The following is a 14,146-nucleotide window of genomic DNA, read 5'->3' on the forward strand; positions in this document are numbered from 1 at the left end:
AAGGAACAAGTAATAATGTTAAACTGTGACAGTTTGGGGGAGGGTAGGAAACATGAACTCTCACATGCTGCTGGCAGAAGCATAAACTAGCACAGCCTTTCTGGAAGCTGTCATGTGTTACACATAAAAAGCCTTCAAAGACGCACATACCACTGGGCCCAGCTATTTTGTTTATTGGAATTTGCTCAGGCAATCCTCAGCCTGGGCCTGGGCAACATGGCAAAACCCTGTCTCTACAAAAAATACAAAAAATTAGCCTGGTGTAGTGGCATATGCCTGTGGTCCCAGCTACTTGCGGGGCTGACGTGGAAGGATCACTTGAGCCCAGGAGGTCAAGGCTGCAGTGCGCCGGGATCGCACCACTGCACTCCAGCCTGGGCAACAGAGCAAGACTCTGTCTCAAAAAAAAAAAAAAAAAAAGTACGCTGCAGCAGTGATACCAGTTAATCAATTAACATACACACCAGGTTTCTGTCGGCGTGGCCGTCTCTTTACTCGAGGACCAACTCCTTGTCCTTCTTTCCAACCCATTTTTCTTAGCAATTCGAAACCAACAGATAATCTAGGATAGCAAGGCATTGAAAATGAACTTTTCAAAATAACATTAACAAAGAATATGAAATAAGTGGCTTCTGAGTTCCTGCTCAGTTCCTAGGCCTGTCTTGCCTGGGCCTTTGCCCTCACCCACATTACAACTGGCGTGACCCTGCCATTCCAGCCACAGCAGGCTGCACTGGGGTGCACGCCTGAACTGGGGAAGTCAATCAGATGACCTCTCTTCTGGGCCTTTATGATGGGATCACAGGGACTCTAGACGTCTAAGTCCTTGCCAAGCATGTGGCCTGAGAATCCCTGAAGGTCTAAGGCTGCCATATCAGACCACAAGCCCAGGAGCACAAGGAGATACACAGAAAGTGAGGGTAGAAGGAGGCAGACAGGAGCGAGGCTATAAGGTCTGGAGGGGTGGTGGGAGAAGTTACTGCAATTCCTAACAGCTCTCCAGCCTCTGCGAGCCCCAGCAGCACAGCTAGTGGCTGGAGTTCTTAATCTCTCCGTGCAGTGACAGTGCAAGATCCTTTAGGCAAAACCCCCTTTTTCACTTAGACTGAGCCTAAGAAGGCTTGTCTTACTTGCAATCAAACCATCCCTCAGCAAGAGAATCATACATATGCAAAACACCGGTGCTAAGATCACAACAGTCAAAAGGAAATGCTCACTTTGCTGGCGTTATGAGGTCATCAAGGAGGGTGGCTCCAGGAATAGGGGCAGTGGCAGCAGCCAACTGCCTGGCCTTTTCTCGTATTCTGTCTTTGGTTTTGGAGGCAAAATCGTCTGTGGTGACAATCGCTTTAGGTGCTATCCCAAATTCACTAAGATCCTTCAAAAAAATTCAAACAGAATTATTTGGAAAGTGACTATACACAATACATCACATAGTTTTATTTCTGTTAAAAAAAGTTAAAACTACAAAATTTAGGTCTGGATCAGCAGAGCGACAGACATACACACTAACTTTATTTTTTTTTTAATTTATTTTTTTGAGACAGTTTCTCTCTTGTTGCCCAGGCTGGAGTGCAACGACGCAATCTGGGCTCACTGCAACCTCTGCCTCCCGGATTCAAGTGATTCTCCTGCCTCAGCCTCCCAAGTAGCTGGGATTACAGGCACACACCACCATGCCCGGCTAATTTTTTGTGTTTTTAGTAGAGATGGGATTTTGCTATGTTGGTCAGGCTGGTCTCGAACTCCTGACCTCAGGTGATCCACCCGCCTCAGCCTCCCAAAGTGCTGGGATTACAGGCATGAGCTACTGTGCCCGGCCTCACACTGACTTTAGAAACTCATCCTCACACAAGTTAAAGCCAGTGGCCAAGGGCAGGGCATGATAGTTGCTGCTCATCAGGGCCACCCCGAGCATGACCAAGCTGGGAAGACAGGAAGTAAGAGCCGTGTTCTTCTCGACAGTATCTCAAAGGTCAGCATGAAGGGGACAAGCTTGGAGTCCCAGCCAGCAAGCATTCGCAAGTGTGAGTGCCAGGCCTAGAGTCAGGTGCCTTTGCCTTTACTGGAGCAGATGTTGCTGGCTGCCTGTCCAACCATTGTCACGTTTCCTCTTTCCTTGCAGAGTCCTGATGTCTAGGCACACACTGCAGGAGTGGTACTCCCAGTGTTGGGGAGGCAGGATTAGGAAGTGGGGCTTTGTGTCTTATCTAAGCCAGTCATTTTGATCCCACTTTCCTTGCCAGGGACTGCGTTAGGAATGGGCATGTAAAGCAATTTGTGCAAGCAAATGTAGAGAAAATTCATGGTAGGATTTATATGAAAAGCTACTTTGCTTTTAAGAAAAGAGACTGCGGGGTGTGGTGGCTCACACCTGTAATCACAGGACTTTGGGAGGCCGAGGTGGGTGGATCACCTGAGGTCAGGAGTCCGAGACCAGCCTGGCCAATATGGTGAAATCCCGTCTCTACTAAAAATACAAAAATTAGCTGAGCATGGTGGTGCATGTGCCTGTACTCCCAGCTACTCGGGAGGCTGAGGCAGGAGAATCACTTGAACCTGGCAGGCAGAGGTTGCAGTGAGATAGCGCCACTGCACTCCAGCCTGGGCAACAGAGCAAGATTCCGTCTCAGGTAAAAAAAAAAAAAAAAAAAAAAAGAAAAGGAAAGGGACCAAGAGGAAAGTTATCTTGGGCAACGTCATCCTGGATGTGCCACCTGGAACTACTACAGCCATTTTGCAATCATAAGGAGAGGTAGTATAAAGACAAGCTGCCGGCCAGGTGCAGTGGCTCACACCTGTAATCCCAGCACTTTGGGAGGCTGAGGCGGGCGGATCACAAGGTCAGGAGATCGAGACCATCCTGGCTAACACAGTGAAACTCCGTCTCTACTAAAAATACAAAAAATTAGCCGGGCATAGTGGCGGGCACCTGTAGTCCCAGCTACTCAAGAGGCTGAGGCAGGAGAATGGCATGAACCCGGGAGGCGGAGCTTGCAGTGAGCCAAGATCGCGCCACTGCACTCCAGCCTGGGCGACAGAGCGAGACTCCATCTCAAAAAAAAAGACAAGCTGCCAGCAGAAGATTGAGAAGAGAGAGCCTGGAGTCTCAGCACATCTAGACTTCTTGCTACATGAGATATGTTTCCTTCTAGATGATGCTACTCAAAAAAGGAAGGAGACCTCTTTCCCTCTTACCTGCAGCCTAACGCATGCTGATATAAATGTTTTATTTAATCTTTTTTTTCCTTCAACTTTTATTTTAAGTTCCAGGGTACATGTGCAGGATATGCAGGTTTGTTACACAGGTAAACGTGTGTCATGGAGGTTTGCTGCACAGAGCAACTCATCACCTAGGCATTAAGCCCAGCATGCATTAGCTATTCTTCCTGATGCTCTCCCTCCCTATTTAATCTTTATCATGGGTGAATCCACGACCAGGTTTTAAGGTAGCAGAAATTTAATTTTAGTGCAGTCACTCACAGTTCTTTACTGCAGTGTGCCTGAGAGTTACTGTGGAAAGCTGCAGACCTAGCACCATAGATACTGAGCTTTTGAGGCAATGGAGGCTTTTCAAGTAAATTGTCTGTATATGACTTTCCCCTTACACTCTTCATTTTAGAAATTGGCCCCAGTATAAAATGCTCCTCCAATGAACAAGACTCTACTGATGTACATGACACTGTACATCAAATACCTAAAAGATAAAGCCTTACAAACAAAGAGGAAATTGTACATTGGACCTTCTAGGGAGAGAGAAGGCACTTACAGAGGCCAACTAGACCTGTCCCACCAGCTAATTGGCAATTAAAGTTTTGCACACCCACCTCTTCATCCATAAAATCTTCAGGACCAAGAACAGATTTGTCTGCTCTGTTCTGTCGTGAAGACACAAAGGTAGAGGGTGTCCATCCTGAAAAAAAAAAGAGTTTAGAACTTTACAATCCTAGAGAGTATTTGGATCTATGAGTAAATGATTAAATAACATGTATGGACTTGAAACTCCCAATAACTATAAACTCTTAGCTACTTCCCATCTCACTGCTTATATAAACATAATTATTCCACATGAATTTCTTATTAATCCCTGTATCCCCTGATGCAAAACTTAGTGGATACATTAAGGTTTCCCCATAAGAAAGTGAAACCAAGAGATATAGAATTACACATTGAAAGTTAAACTATGAAATGAACACAGCAGATCCGAGCGGACAGATGCAAGGTCACCTTAAAATGAAGGACCTGAGACCAGCAACCTCCACTGTCATATTAACATATCTAAAGAAATGATGTCATCGCTTCTAGGCCTTTTGGCTAAGATCAAGGGTAAAGATATGATGTCAAGGTGTTCTAATCAGTCACGATGGATAAACAGAGAGTAACAGAAGGAATCCAGGCAACATTCAGGGTACCCTGGCCAAAGACTCAACCTGGCAGGTCCAAGGGCAATGGCTCTGCCAGGCCCCCAGTTCCAACAGACACTGGAATCCTGTAACTGATGGCCTTGTTCCCTGACCATGGTTACCGAGCATGTCCCATGTCTACAAACAGGGAATGCTCTGGAGGTCACATATGTCTGTAACCTCTGCATATAAAGTTGTTTAGTTTTCTCTAAGAGGGATGCACCTCCTTCCTGATTCTCTCCAAGGGTCTTGTGAGCTGAGGCATCTGGGGAAGGTCTACTCTCAGTAGGCGCACCACTGCACTAAAGCCTGGGCAACAGAGTGAGACCCTGTCTCAAAAAATAAATTAATTAATTAAATAAAATGGTAAGGCCAGGCACAATGGCTCGCGCCTGTAATCCCAGCACTTGGGGAGGCTGAGGTGGGTGGATCACTTGAGGTCAGGAGTTCGAGACCAGCCTGAACAACATGGTGAAACCCCATCTCTACTAAAATACAAAAATCAGCTGGGTGTGGTGGCAGTCGCCTGTAGTCCCAGCTACTCGGGAGGCTGAGGCAGGAGAATTGCTTGAACCCAGGAGGCGGAGGTTGAAGTGAGCCGAGGTCGTGCCATTGCACTCCAGCCTGGGCGACAGAGCGAGACTACATCTCAGGAAAAAAAAAAAAATTATAAAAGATCTAGCCCACCTTTTTCTTGATAATTGCTATGTGAGTTAATCAATTCATCTTCCGTGCTCACTTCGGCAGCACATGTAATAAAATCAGTTCATCTTCCATTCATAACTGAGATATAGAAAGCCATTTCTTCCAGTTCAAAAAAATGCTTCTAGATTAATATATCTTAAAACATATAATACTTTAAACAACTTGGCATTTATAAAAGTACATAACATAAAATATTTAACTGACTTTTCCCCAGGTAGAGAGCACTGAGGAGCCAGTCTTGCTATGGTCCCCAGTGTCTAAAGAGGGCACCTGGTGGCTCTTCCCTCAGCACTAACACCATGCTGGCTCCTTAACCTCTCTGACCCTTGGTGGCCTCATCGAAAGATCCCTGTGACACCTGCCCTCCTCTCACTGAGTCACGAGAGACAGTCAATGATTAACTGAAAGACTGTGTAAGAGTATTTCATGAATGGCAAGACATAATAAAAACCGAAGTCATTATCATCATTTAATCATCTGATTAGAAGGTATGCATTTTTTTACAAAGTGGAAGAAAACTCTTTCACCATAAGGTTGCAATCAATGAACAAGATACAAGTTGACTCTGGAAACATCCAAATATCCAAAGAACACAAGAGGTTACAGTGTATGTTCAGAGAAAGCTGAGCACGGTGGCTCACACCTGTAATCCCAGCACTTTGGGAGGCCAAGACAGGTGGATCACTTGAGGCCAGGAGTTAGAGACCACATTGACCAACATAGTGAAACCCTGTCTCTACTAAAAATACAAAAAAAATTAGCTGGGCTTGGTGGCAGGCACCTGTAATTCCACCTACAGGGGAGGCTGAGGCAGGAGAATCGCTTGAACCCAGGAGGCGGAGGTTGCAGTGAGCCAAGATCATGCCACTGCCCTCCAGCCTGGGCAACAGTGCAAGACTCCATTTCAAAAAAAAAAAGCAAAGGTGGCCGGGTGCAGTGGCTCACACCTGTAATCCCAGCACTTTTGGAGGCCAAGGTGGGCAGATCACTCAAGGTCAAGAGTTTGAGACCAGCCTGGCCAACATGGTGAAACTCCTGTCTCTACTAAAAGTATTTTTTTCAAATTAGCCGGGCGTAGTGGCATGCGCCTGTAATCCCAGCTAACTGGGAGGCGGAGGCAGGAGAATCGCTTAACCCGAATCGCTTAACCTGGGAGGTGGAGGTTGCAGTAAGCCAAGATCACACAACAGCACTCCAGCCTGGGTGAAAGAGTGAGACTCCATCTCAAAAAAAAAAAGCAAGGGTGAGGGAGAATCAATATTTTGATCATTTGCTTTAATGGTATAATAGCTACAGTTAGGAAAATCATACCTTCTTTTGAGCCAACAGTATTGAAGTATCCAGCAGAGAAACCTCCGCTAAAGGCCCCGTGGAATCGTTTATACCTTCCTTTTTCATCTCTGACAGTCTGATCCTGAAGAGGGATTGGTTTCTTTGGTCTTTCACCTAAAAAAAAAAAATTTTTTTTTTAATGAAAAAGAGAGAAGGAAATGCTCGGTTCAAATTTAGGGAAAATGTCACCTTTTAAACATCATAAATTTTTTAGTTCTTATAATTCAAACATAATCATTTAAATTGTTATTCCTAGACTTACTACTTTATATAGCCTAGAAAACAATATATTTTATAAGCTTCTGTTATAATGATTGCCCTCTTTTCCCACTAAATTCCATTGCAAAGCCTGGTCAACATGGCAAAATCCCGGCTGTACTAACAAATACAAAAATTAACCAGGTGTGGTGGCAGACACCTGTAATCCCAGCTACTCAGGAGGCTGAGGCAGGAGAATCGCTTGAACCTGAGAGGTGGAGGTTGCGGTGAGCCGAGATCACACCATTGCACTCCAGCCTGGGAGACAGAGCGAGACTTCTCCCCCCCCCAAAAAAAAAACAATTATATTGTCAGGAGAGTTCAGACAGATGAAATTGAAATCTCCTGGCTTCAAATGAAGGGCACAGAAGCTGGGGTGGCACGTGGCAAGGAGAGAAACACTTCCATACCTTTTCTAGAACTTCATACCATCCCTGAATCCGGCATTTTTCCTTTGATATTTCCTATTTTCCCCAACTCCTAAGAGTTTCCTTAATTTCTGTGAATCTCCTGATTCCACAGTGTTCTTTAAATCTATCCTTTTTCCTACTTTGTTGAAACAGCTGGGTTGTGACATCACACAAGCAAGGGAATTTAATCTAATACATTTTAGGCCTAGCCTAACAATTCCTTAGGTTTAAAGTCCCAGGTACTATGGCACAAATTACTGCCTCATTTTATCAACTGTAATTCAAAATCCTGAATTTATTTAAATTTTTAAAAAAAATAAAAAAAAAATCAAGTTATTTTCAAAGGTTCACAAGAGGAAGTAGGTTATACAGTGGTTAAGGGTATGAATTAAGGGGTGAGAGTCACAGTGCTCTGGAGTTTCAAGCCAACTCCCTTTACTGGCGCTGGAGTTTAAAGACCTAGAGATCTGAATTTAAATCCCCTTCTACTACTTGTTAAGATTTGTCATCAGCTGGGCGCGATGGCTCACACCTGTAATCCCAGCACTTTGAGAGGCTGAGGCGGGTGGATCACCTGAGGTCAGGAGTTTGAGAACAGCCTGGCCAACAGGGTGAAACCCCGTCTCTACTAAGATACAAAAAATTAGCCAGGCATGGTGGCAGGCGCCTGTAATCCCAGCTACTCGGGAGGCTGAGGCAGGGGAATCGCTTGAACCTATGAGGGGGAGGTTGCAGTGAGCCAAGATCATGCCATTGCACTCTAGCCTGGGTGACAGAGTGAGATTCTGTCTCAAAAAAAAAAAAAAAATTGTCATCTTGAACAAGTTACTTCATCACTCTAAGCCTCAGCCTCCACAACTGTAAAATCAGGGTAATAAAGAAGCCCATCTTTGTAGGGTGGTAACGAGGATTAAATATCATATGTAAACAGCTGAGCACAGTCCCTGGCCGTGGGGGAAATCAGTTAGTATCAGCTACAATGTCTTTTCCCTCTAAAGGACTAAATTACAACTTCAGTCCCACAACCCAAGATGTTCACCATTTCATGGAAATGCAGTACACACACTATATTACTATATATGCACTTGGCATTATTCTTGGCTATGGCAGAGCTTCTCAATCTCAGCATATTTTGTGCTGGAGAATTCTTTGTTTCAGGGGAATGTTCTGTGCACTGCAGGATGTTCAGCAGCATCCTGGGCCTATAGCAGCAGCTTATGCCCCACAGGCATGACAACCAAAAATGTCTCCAGGCATTGCCAACTGTCCCACTGGGCTATAGTAAGAGGGAACAGGTGCTGCCAGTGCTTGGTGCTATTCTTGAAGTGCTTCTGATCTCAAAGGGGAGATAAGATCTGCAGACAACTGAGTGCAACCTGTGGCGGCAGATGATGAGGGCCAAGCAATGTGGCCAACTAGCTCCCACAGGTCTCCTAAACAGAAGGCACCACCTCTAACCAGTGATGGAACAACTCCAGAAAGGAGGTGGGCGGCATTTTAGCCAGGCCATGTCCTAATTACTGCTACTAATGACAACTAATTCCTTCCTTTAGTACATATTATCTCATTTATCATACCCTGATAAGGGTACTGATTAAGTAACTTCCCTGAGACTCACTGCTAATAAGCACAAAGGTGAAACCAGATCTCAGCTCTGTCTCCAAGCCAGAGATGCCTCCTATACTGTTGCTTCCTCTCATTCCCTGACCAAAAGTTCAACGAGCCCCTGGTTGGCTAATGGTTACACTTTTTTTTAAAGGGTGGGGGAGTCAGGTGCGGTGGCTCACACCTGTAATCCCAGCACTTTGAGAGGCCCAGGTAGGAGTGGTTTGAGTCATTTGAAGCAGTGATTTGAGACCAGCCTGGGCAACATAGTGACACAATTTTTAAAATTAGCCGGGCATGGTGGTATGCGCCTGTAGTCCTGGTTACTGGGGGCTGGGGGGTGCTGAGCTGGGAGGATCGCTTGAGCCCAGGAGGCCAAGGCTGCAGTGAGCCATAATCATGCCACTGTACTCCCGCCTGGGGGATAAAGCAAGACTCTGTCTCAAAAACAAAAACAAAAAGTTGATGAGGGCCTTGCCATGCAAGCAGCCCTTCTAGACCCGGGGTGTAGAAAACTGAACAAAACTCTGCTCCTGTTCTCAGGACACTCCGAGCCCAGCAGAGAAGATCTGCACGTACTGGAGCACTTCTGACAATGAGAAGGTCTGCAACATCCGCCACCGTTAGGAATAAGCAGAATTTTGATAGCTGCAGATAGGGACACGACAGAGGCACTGACTCCCACCAGTAAACAGAAGGAGGGATAAAAGGGCAAAGTCGCTGGGCACAGTGGCCCACGCCTGTAATTCCAGCACTTTGGGAGGCCAAGGCGGGCAGATCACCTGAGGTCAGGAGTTCAAGACCAGCCTGGCCAACATCCTGAAACCCTGCCTCTACTAAAAATACAAAAATTAGCCAGGCGTGGTGGCACGCACCCGTAAGCTCAGCTACTCAGGAGGCTGAGGCAGGAGAATCGCTTGAACCTGGGAGGCGGCGGTTGCAGTGAGCAAAGATCGCGCCATTGCACTCCAGCCTGGGTGGCAGAGCAAGACACCATCTCAAAAAAAAAAAAAAAAAAGGGGGCAAGGTCAGGTGTATTGAGAAAGTCCAGTCTAACAGGAGGCCAAGGAATGAGCGGAAGATGGAACCAGAAAGGCAGACAGTGCAGGGGGCCTTGAACATGGCGCTGCAGGCTTTATGGTATGTCCTGGGGGCGAGGGAAGCCATGGTTAGTTTTAAGTGTGAGAGTCACAGCATTAAGGAGGAGAAAATTGGCCCTAAAATTAATCTGGGTATAGAATGAGCTGTAGATATGAATTCTAGAAACAAGTGGAAGTGTCTAAGGAAAGAATAGGTAAGTATCTGGCCCCCTTCTTTCCAGATTAGAAGGCCTATGTGTCTGTAAAGTTCAGCCACTGTCACTAGGCTCCCTGGCTAACTCTTAACTAATAAATCTTTCTGTCAGGGCCAGCAACTTTAATTAAAATAGAGTTCTCCTCTACCAATGCCTGTCTAACCTGTCACTAAAACTTCAAAGCAGGGAGTAAAAATAATTATTAGTCTAGTGTGTTATATTGTAAAATACAGACAGAGTGCATTTAAATTTCAAAGTGCTTAGAAAACTGGCTGGGCACAGTGGCTCATGCCTGTAATCCCAGCACTTTGGGAGGCCGAGGCAGGCAGATCACCTGAGGTCAGAAGTTCGAGTCCAGCCTGGCCAACATGGTGAAACCCTGTGTCTACTAAAAATACAAAAATTAGCCGGGCATGGTGGTGGGCACCTATAATCCCAGCTAATCAGGAGGCTGAGGCTGGAGAATCCCTTGAACCTGAGAGGCAGAGGTTGTAGTGAGCCAAGATCATGCCATTGCACACCAGCCTGGGTGACAAGAGCAAAACTCTCAAAAAAAAGTGCTTAGAAGACAATGAATCAATCTTCAAAAACTTGTATTACTGAGAAGTTAAAGGATGTTTTTAGTCCAGAAAAACAAAGTCTACAAATCCATGTCCTTTCCTTCTACTTCAAAAGCAAGGTTGGGGGCCACGCGCGATGGCTCACGCCTGTAATTCCAGCACTTTGGGAGGTGAAGGCAGATGGATCGCTTGAGCTAAGGAGTTCAAGACCAGCCTGGCCAACATGGCGAAATCCTGTCTCTACTAAAAATACAAAAATTAGCCAGGCGTAGTGGAATGTACCTATAATCCCAGCTACTTGAGAGGCTGAGGCAGGAGAATTGCTTGAACCTGGAAGGTGGAGGTTGCAGTGAGCCGAGATGGCGCCACTGAGCTCCAGCCTGGACAACAGAGCGAGACTCTGTCAAAAAAAAAAAAAAAAAAAAAAAAAAAAAAAAAAATGGTTGGGGCCAGGTGTAGAGAGTCATGCCTGTAATTCCAACACTTTAAGAAGCTGAGCTGGGAAGACTACTTGAGGCCAGGAGTTCAAGATCAGCCTGAGCAACACAGAAGGATCCCATCTCTACTTTTTTTTTTTTTTTTTTTTTTTGAGACAGAGTCTCGCTCTGTTGCCCAGGCTGGAGTGCAGTGGCGCCATCTTGGCTCACTGCAAGCTCTGCCTCCCGGTCTCATGCCATTCTCCTGCCTCAGCGTCCCGAGTAGCTGGGACTACAGGAGCCCCCCACCACGCCCAGCTAATTTTTTTTTGTATTTTTAGTAGAGACGGGGTTTCACCATGTTAGCCAGGATGGTTAGGATCTTCTGACTTCGTGATCTGCCCGCCTTGGCCTCCCAAAGTGCTGGGATTACAGGCGTGAGCCACCACGCCCAGCCTCATCTCTATTTTTAAAATAAAAAATGTTGGGCACTGTGGCTCATGCATGCAATCCAGCACTTTGCGAAGCCAAGGTGAGAGCATCGCTTGAGGTCAGGAGTTTGAAACCAGCATGGTCAACACAGCAAGACCCTGTCTCTACAAAAAAAGAACTTGGGATAGTGAGTGTAGAACAGAGATGTCTTAAGAAAATGGAACAGCTGGCCGAGCGCGGTGGCTCACGCCTGTAATCCCAGCACTTTGGGAGGCCGAGGTGGGCGGATCACGAGGTCAGGAGATCGAGACCATCCTGGCCAACACAGTGAAACCCCATCTCTACTAAAAATACAAAAAATTAGCCGGGCGTGGTGGTGGGCGCCTGTAGTCCCAGGTACTCGGGAGGCTGAGGCAGGAGAATGGCTGAACCCGGGAGGCGGAGCTTGCAGTGAGCCGAGATTGCGCCACTGCACTCCAGCCTGGGCGACAGAGTGAGACTCCGTCTCAAAAAAAAAAAAAAAAAAAAAAAAAAAAGAAAATGGAACAGCTGACTTCAAACACATAAAAAGCATTCGGAAGACTAGCCTTTCTCAGCCTTTTGTTTCTTTTGTTTGTTTGTTACAGACAGAGTCTCACTACAATGCCCAGGCTGGTCTCAAACTCCTGACCTCAAGCGATCCTCCCACCTCAGCCTCCCAGAGTGCTGGGATTACAGGTGTGAACCACTGTGCCTGGCCCCTTTCTCAACTTTTTGTAAGCCGAGGGTAGAAGAAGGGCCAGTATCCAGCAGAAGTTTCCACCAGAACTGTTTGTAGGAAATAACGGGGGCATAAGTGGAGATATCCCAGAAGTACAATCAACCTGGCAGGATGTGGTCAGGGTGAAAAAAGGGAGGGGACCCCCACCAACAGGAGGTCTGCAAATAAATTGTGGCCCAATGATTCCACCATTCTTCCTCTGCATTCCCCACAGGGCTAGCACAGCCAACAGCCCTTACTGGACACTCAATACATAACTTGCTGAACAAGTCAAGTCATTAAGTGGAATAGACCAGAAACACAGGAGAGAACCTTGATTCATCTTGCCTCTCACCCCCACATTCCACCAGCAAGTATGGTCAGCTCTGCTTTCAAAATATATCTTCACCCAGACCATTACACACCACCGCCACTGCTAACTGTCCCATCCATGCCACCATCATCTCCTGACCTCTTTTTGCTAATCTCCCTGCTTCACTCTTACCCATCGCCAACCAGTGTATTCTCAACATCAAAGATAGAATAATATTAAAAATTGGCCGAGTACAGTGGCTCACACCTGTAATCCCTGCACTTTGGGAGGCAGAAGCAAGAGGATCACTTGAAGTCAGGAGTTCAAGACCAGCCCGGGAAACAGAGCAAAACCCTGTCTCTAAAAATCATATATATGTATATCTCCCTCCCTGTGTAATTTCCCATTACACTAACCCTAACCCTAATCCTGCACTTAGTACAAGATCCAAACTCTTTACCCTACCAAGTAAGATCCAGCCCCTGTCAGCCCCTCTGACATTCTTTTTTTTTTTTTTTTGAGACAGAGTCTCGCTCTGTCGCCCAGGCTGGAGTGCAGTGGCGCGATCTCGGCTCACTGAAAGCTCCAGGGTTTGCGCCATTCTCCTGCCTCAGCCTCCCGAGTAGCTGGGACTACAGGCGCCCGCCACCACGCCCAGCTAATTTTTTGTATTTTTAGTAGAGACGGGGTTTCACCGTGTTAGCCAGGATGGTCTCGATCTCCTGACCTCGTGATCCGCCCGCCTCGGCCTCCCAAAGTGCTGGGATTACAAGCGTGAGCCACCGCGCCCGGCCTCTGACATTCTTTTCTACCTGTCTCCCCCGCTGTCGTCTGCTGCAACCATACCCGTCCTGCCTGCCCCTCAATTTCCTAAACTGGCTCCCACTTCAGGGCCTTTGCACTTTATGTTCCTTCTGCCTGAAATGCTTTCCCTCCAGATTTGCTCATGGTTGTTTTCTTCCTCGGTTTCAAGTCTGAGCTCAAACGTCCTCTCTCAGGGAAGACACTGCCTGAGCACCCCCCGCTCTCACACCAGCTATTCCGTCATTTTCTTGTTTCTATCTCGCCGCCCCCTTGTTCGGCCACGTTTGTGTCTCCCGTCCCTGTAAATCTCTCTCTGTCGCTGCAGAAGGTGAGCACCCCGAGAGCGCGGCTAACGCCTCCCTCGCGGCCGTGTTCCCAGCGCTGGGAACGATCTAACAACGGTCCAGCACTGACTTGTGCTTTTGTGGCCCGAATCCTGGGCCCTTGGCCTGTTTTCCACAGGCTCTGCCGGCCCATGCGGCCCGCACCTTCTTCCAGAGGCTCCAGCCCAGTCCCATAGCTGACCAGATCCTCTTCGCTGTCACTGTCCCGCGCCGCCATCCTGTTCTTCCGGGCCCCGCCCCCTCGCTACGGCGGCCTTGGCAGGCCAAACGCCTTTCCTCTTTCTCCTCCGCGAACCCCGGTGATGCTGGAAGGCTGGATCTGCGGGTGGGGGAAGGTGTCCCAGCAGCCCGAGCCTGCGCTTCGGGTTCTCAGGCCTGTCCTGTGGGAGGCCGTCCCAGGCAGGAGTTGCCTTGGAGGATTTGGCAGCCACGACATCCTATCCTAGCCTCGCGATGTGCGGGTGAGGAGGAGACTCCTGGCATAAGCTGGAAGCCACCCAACTGTTCCCTGCGAGGCGACACCGATGCCTG

General features: G+C 47.3%; 1 protein-coding gene across 2 annotated transcripts in view; it reads right to left on the reverse strand.

Annotated features, from left to right (window-relative positions):
- The window catches only part of GPATCH1 (G-patch domain containing 1), a 51,374-nt gene extending 37,228 nt beyond the window's left edge, over positions 1–14,146 (reverse strand). Inside the window, exons 1-5 of one of the 2 annotated variants that reach the window (XM_003275055.3) lie at positions 13,760–14,146; positions 6,420–6,554; positions 3,828–3,913; positions 1,218–1,378; positions 465–562 (exon numbers count right to left, since the gene is read on the reverse strand). In XM_003275055.3, the coding sequence (XP_003275103.1) occupies positions 465–562; positions 1,218–1,378; positions 3,828–3,913; positions 6,420–6,554; positions 13,760–13,832 (553 nt within the window). In that variant the 5' untranslated portion in view covers positions 13,833–14,146. The remainder of the gene's footprint in view (positions 1–464; positions 563–1,217; positions 1,379–3,827; positions 3,914–6,419; positions 6,555–13,759) is intronic. The other variant, XM_030820243.1, reaches the window with a different exon arrangement.

The sequence above is a fragment of the Nomascus leucogenys genome, chromosome 10, assembly GCF_006542625.1.
Source record: "Nomascus leucogenys isolate Asia chromosome 10, Asia_NLE_v1, whole genome shotgun sequence".
NCBI lineage: Eukaryota > Metazoa > Chordata > Mammalia > Primates > Hylobatidae > Nomascus > Nomascus leucogenys.